Consider the following 4,161-nt stretch of genomic DNA (forward strand, 5'->3'; position numbering starts at 1 on the left):
AAGTCCCTCAATGGACTCCAAGAAAAATTTACATTCTTGTCCATTGAGGGACACAGGAAATCTCTTACTGTTGGGGTGTCCAACTAAGGGGCAAGCAAACAGCAGAAACCACTAACAGGCCCAGAAAAATAGAGCTGGGGATTCGCCTGAAGGGCCGACATCCAAATCCAGTACAAGTAGGGGAACCAGCCACAGAGTGAGGACACAGAGAAGTAATCTGATGCCCTGGACCAAGAAACGGTCACCAACCAGAAAAAAAAAATGGATGACTCAACATGGAGGGAGCGCCGAGCAAGAAGCCGGCCAACCTAAACCCACCAAATGCGTGGAACACGCACCAAATTCCTGCTTAGGGAAGAAAATGATTAGACTAAAAAAAGACGTCCATCTTCCTAAGACGCTAGTAAAAAAAACAAGGCATGCTGGGTAAAGGAGGGCTTCTCCTGAGCGGGCCTACTTATTTTAAGGTTGCCAGAGTCCAATCCTCCTGCAGGTGGCAGTATAACCCAGCAGTGCATATGACCTCTTGTGTCCCTCAATGGACAAAAAAGAACCTCAGGTTAGGGTCAGCTGTGCACACAACGCTGCCATCCGTCCCGGTGCTTACATAGAGCGGCCATCTTTACCGAGCAGAAGACGCCATTGGGACTTCTAGGTCCTCGGCTGATCTACAATGTAACCGAACCGTCAGCCCCCGGGCCCGGCCACTCACCTGCAGGACGTGCTTGTTGTCTTTCGTATACAGGACGGCAGACACGGTCGCCAAGGAAACGCCGGGTTTAATTTCCATCGGTACCAGAGACTCGGCCAACTAAAGAAGAAGGAGGATAAGACATAACGGAGGAGATAAAAAAAACACCGACAGACCGGATCTCATCTCTACGATGTCTCCGGATATACAGGACTGCAAATGGAGGGGGAGGGGCAGAATGCCCAATCTAGTCTGGTCAGACATATGGTAGGGGGGCCCCATCGTCCAGCCTGACCCTCAGCAAGACAGGAGCACCCAGTTATGACAGACCGGGAAACTCCTGATCTATCACCCCCCATTCTATCCGGCTGGAAGCTCTAATCCCTATTGTATGATGGGAGTTGTAGTATGATACAACCCATTGCATGATGGGAGTTGTAGTATGATACAACAGCGCCTGAAGTAAAAGGAAGTGATGTCGGTGCCTGATTGACCTCTCCTCGCTGTGCCCGGGCATTGGTACTCCTCCATCTAATGCAATGACGTCACAGACATGAAAAAGGGTCATTGGCACTAAAACTGGGCAAGTTAAAAAAAACGCGTGTTCCTGATTCTGAGGAAAAGGAAGAGACGTGACGGGGGCAAAACTTTCCACAAGTTCACCTTTATCTTTACTGGTGGTGACTGGGAGAGGGCGGAGTCACCAACACACAGGCGAGATCTTGGGGAACGCCGAGTGCCTCAAATCCCATGAGAACATTCTCCGGCACTGTACTGGAGCTTCTTCCTGTGAGATTTGGGCTGCTCGGCCTTCCCGGGATCGCTTCTGAAGGGCGGTGCTGCCACTCACAATGGGGGGCGTGGCCCTGAAACCTTTCTACTGCATGTCATTTTTCCTAATTATAATAAAAAATAAAACCCCCAGTGGTGATTAAATACCACCAAAAGAAAGCTCTATCTGTCCCCAAAAAATGGTATAAAATTCATTTCAGTACAGCGTTGCATGACGGAATAAACGTCAGTCAAAGGACTGCAGCGCTGAACACTGAAAAATGGCCTGGCCAGGAAGGGGGTATAACACCTGGTCTTGAAGTGGTTAAGTGAATCTCCGCCTCCTGCTGATCACCGATTGATAAAATGAGAACTCGGATTATTCGTCTTGTTTACACAAATCATGAGAAGTAACCTACAGATGCTGCGGCCTCACCTCTGGCATGACCTCGATCTTCTCGTAGCGTCTCTTGAAGGGGAGGGTGAGCACCTCAGCGCGGCGATAGGACATGGGGGGAGGCTGGCAGTCTATCATGAGGTCGGATCGGTGGGATTGGGAGGCTGGCGGTTGGGTGTACTGCTCCGGACATACCACATGCAGAGGCTGCGGGACAAACCAAGCACAAATGGAAGTTATAAGGCAGTTGTATCAGGTGAATGGTCCATTCATTCAATGCTTGAGGGTTACGGCCTCTTAGGGTGGTGAGATCTCGGTGCTGGACCTCCCGGGTCTACACACTTGCTGCAGACAACAACAAGGAGGTCTCAATATTCAGAGAATACATCAGCAGTCCAGAGTGAGACTTCAAGAAGACCCGGGAACGATGGTGGGGAGGTCTCACCAGGCCAGGATTCCCCACAAGGCCAGGACTCGGGGCGGCAGCGGTGTGGAATCCCCCAGAACATAGATTTCTGGGCGCCGGGCAGTAAGTTGCTTTCTACATTTAGTCCTGCTTTGGGAAGGCGGGACTAAATGAAGACTATCACACAGGGGCTTGTTAGCTTCTGTGTGATAGCAATAAAGTTAAGTGAAAAAAGAAATAATAAAATAAAAAAGGTGATTAAAAAGTAAAAAAATTATAAGAAACAATATAAAAAACAAAAAAACGGACCCTGCCATCCTCCGTTGATTAACCCTAAGGGGGGGGGGGATTGCAGAACCTGGCCTTGGGGCGGCAGGGAGGGTCTCACCCATAAAGTCCACAAAGGGAAACAAGAACCCAATGGCTGACTTACTCCATAGAACCCTATATGTCAAATATCACATGTGGGTGGAATGCCCCTCCTCCCCCAAGCTGGGTGCTCACCACATACCGGAAGTGCGATGCAGACAGTTCCCCTCATACAATTAGGTGCCTCTGGATCTTTGGACTCACCTGGACCTCCTTCAGAAGTTTGGTGACTTGGATGAAGTTGAGTCTCGTGTCGATCGGACAATAAACGCACTTCATGGCCAGCGGCTGGTACGGGGCCAAGGCGTCCAGGTAGGAGAAGTCTGGTTCTGAATGGAGGACAGATCACAGTATTAGACGACGGCCGTCATGTATTTCCAGGTCGCAGAACTGGGGCAGCACGTTGGTTTCCGACACCGGGAATTCAGCACCGACGTCTTCACCGAAAATATCTCCCCAACATGTCCCCGAGCCCGAAGTCTAAGAGAACCACAAAACACCCCCCAAAACTGAACCCTAAAACTTAAGCGAATCCCCTGAACCTCAACCCTAAGCAGAGCCGGATCATCCACAAGGCAACCTAGGCAGGAATCTAGGGCCTATGGATGACCTTTGACCCCCAGAACAGCTGGTGCCATTCCAATATAGACAATGCAGATGGGGCAACTTCTCTGTCCAATCAAAGCGATGGGGGGTGGGGGTGCTACCTTGTGCCAGAGCCCCTTCTGCCTCAATCTGACTCTGACTCGAACTGTAACCAGTGACCTGAAACACTATTTCAGATGTAGCCTAAGGGACACATAGACATGGGGATCATTGTCCGGTCAGGCTGGTGGCCCCAGAACAAGGACACACTGACACTTGGGGGGCCCAGAACAAGACATGGTTCTATATACCGGTGAATATGATGGTGTTCAGGCTGGACTTCCCCCAGAGCTCCATGAAATGCACCACGTCCCCAAATCTCAGGGTGGGGTGCCCGGTGAACACCACACACGGCTGCTTGAAGTCGTTGCTGAAGTCCCCGTGGATGCTGGGGTAATGCTTCAGCTTGTTGGTTTGGATCAGCTGATAGAAAGAAGGAACAGAGGAAGATATAAAGGGTTAATCATCGCCAACCAATCCGAGCAATGCCACAAAATCAGCAATGTGAGCCCCGCCAATGCCATCCAGAGGCTGTGCCCAGCCAGGAAGTCCCCTCAGTCCTCCTATGAAGAGAACCTGTCATGGCACAAACATGGGAGCCGCCATTGATGACTTGTCTTTGTTGAGTTTGCGTGTTCCGGGCTTGTCACCCTTCTCTTTACCTCTCTACTTAGCGACTCATTGCACGATCTGATGGGTCGTGTCATTTCTGGGTCAGGGACTTGCCAAGTAGTGAAGGAAGGACCGGAGCTTGCACCTTCAAAAACAAGTCAGCAATGACAGCTCCTATACTGCCATCCTGGGAGCTTTCCTTTCAGTTTTCTTTACTTTTCCCATGATCCCTTGCAGCCGGCCCGAGGAAAGTCTGATTGGGACTTCAGC

The 4,161-nt window shown here is 50.5% G+C and overlaps 1 protein-coding gene across 1 annotated transcript in view; it reads right to left on the bottom strand.

Moving 5' to 3' along the window:
* Window positions 1-4,036, bottom strand: part of LOC108802200 (integrator complex subunit 9-like) — a gene marked incomplete at its 5' end in the record, with an annotated part of 6,508 nt that extends 2,472 nt beyond the window's left edge. The window contains 5 exons of the mRNA XM_018574068.1: window positions 713-811; window positions 1,899-2,066; window positions 2,839-2,963; window positions 3,531-3,702; window positions 3,942-4,036. Coding sequence (XP_018429570.1) covers window positions 713-811; window positions 1,899-2,066; window positions 2,839-2,963; window positions 3,531-3,702; window positions 3,942-4,036 — 659 coding nt within the window. The remainder of the gene's footprint in view (window positions 1-712; window positions 812-1,898; window positions 2,067-2,838; window positions 2,964-3,530; window positions 3,703-3,941) is intronic.
* Window positions 4,037-4,161: the final 125 nt, after the last annotated feature.

Source organism: Nanorana parkeri, unplaced genomic scaffold (assembly GCF_000935625.1).
Source record: "Nanorana parkeri isolate BGI_ZX_2015 unplaced genomic scaffold, ASM93562v1 scaffold2711, whole genome shotgun sequence".
In the NCBI taxonomy this organism is placed as follows: domain Eukaryota; kingdom Metazoa; phylum Chordata; class Amphibia; order Anura; family Dicroglossidae; genus Nanorana; species Nanorana parkeri.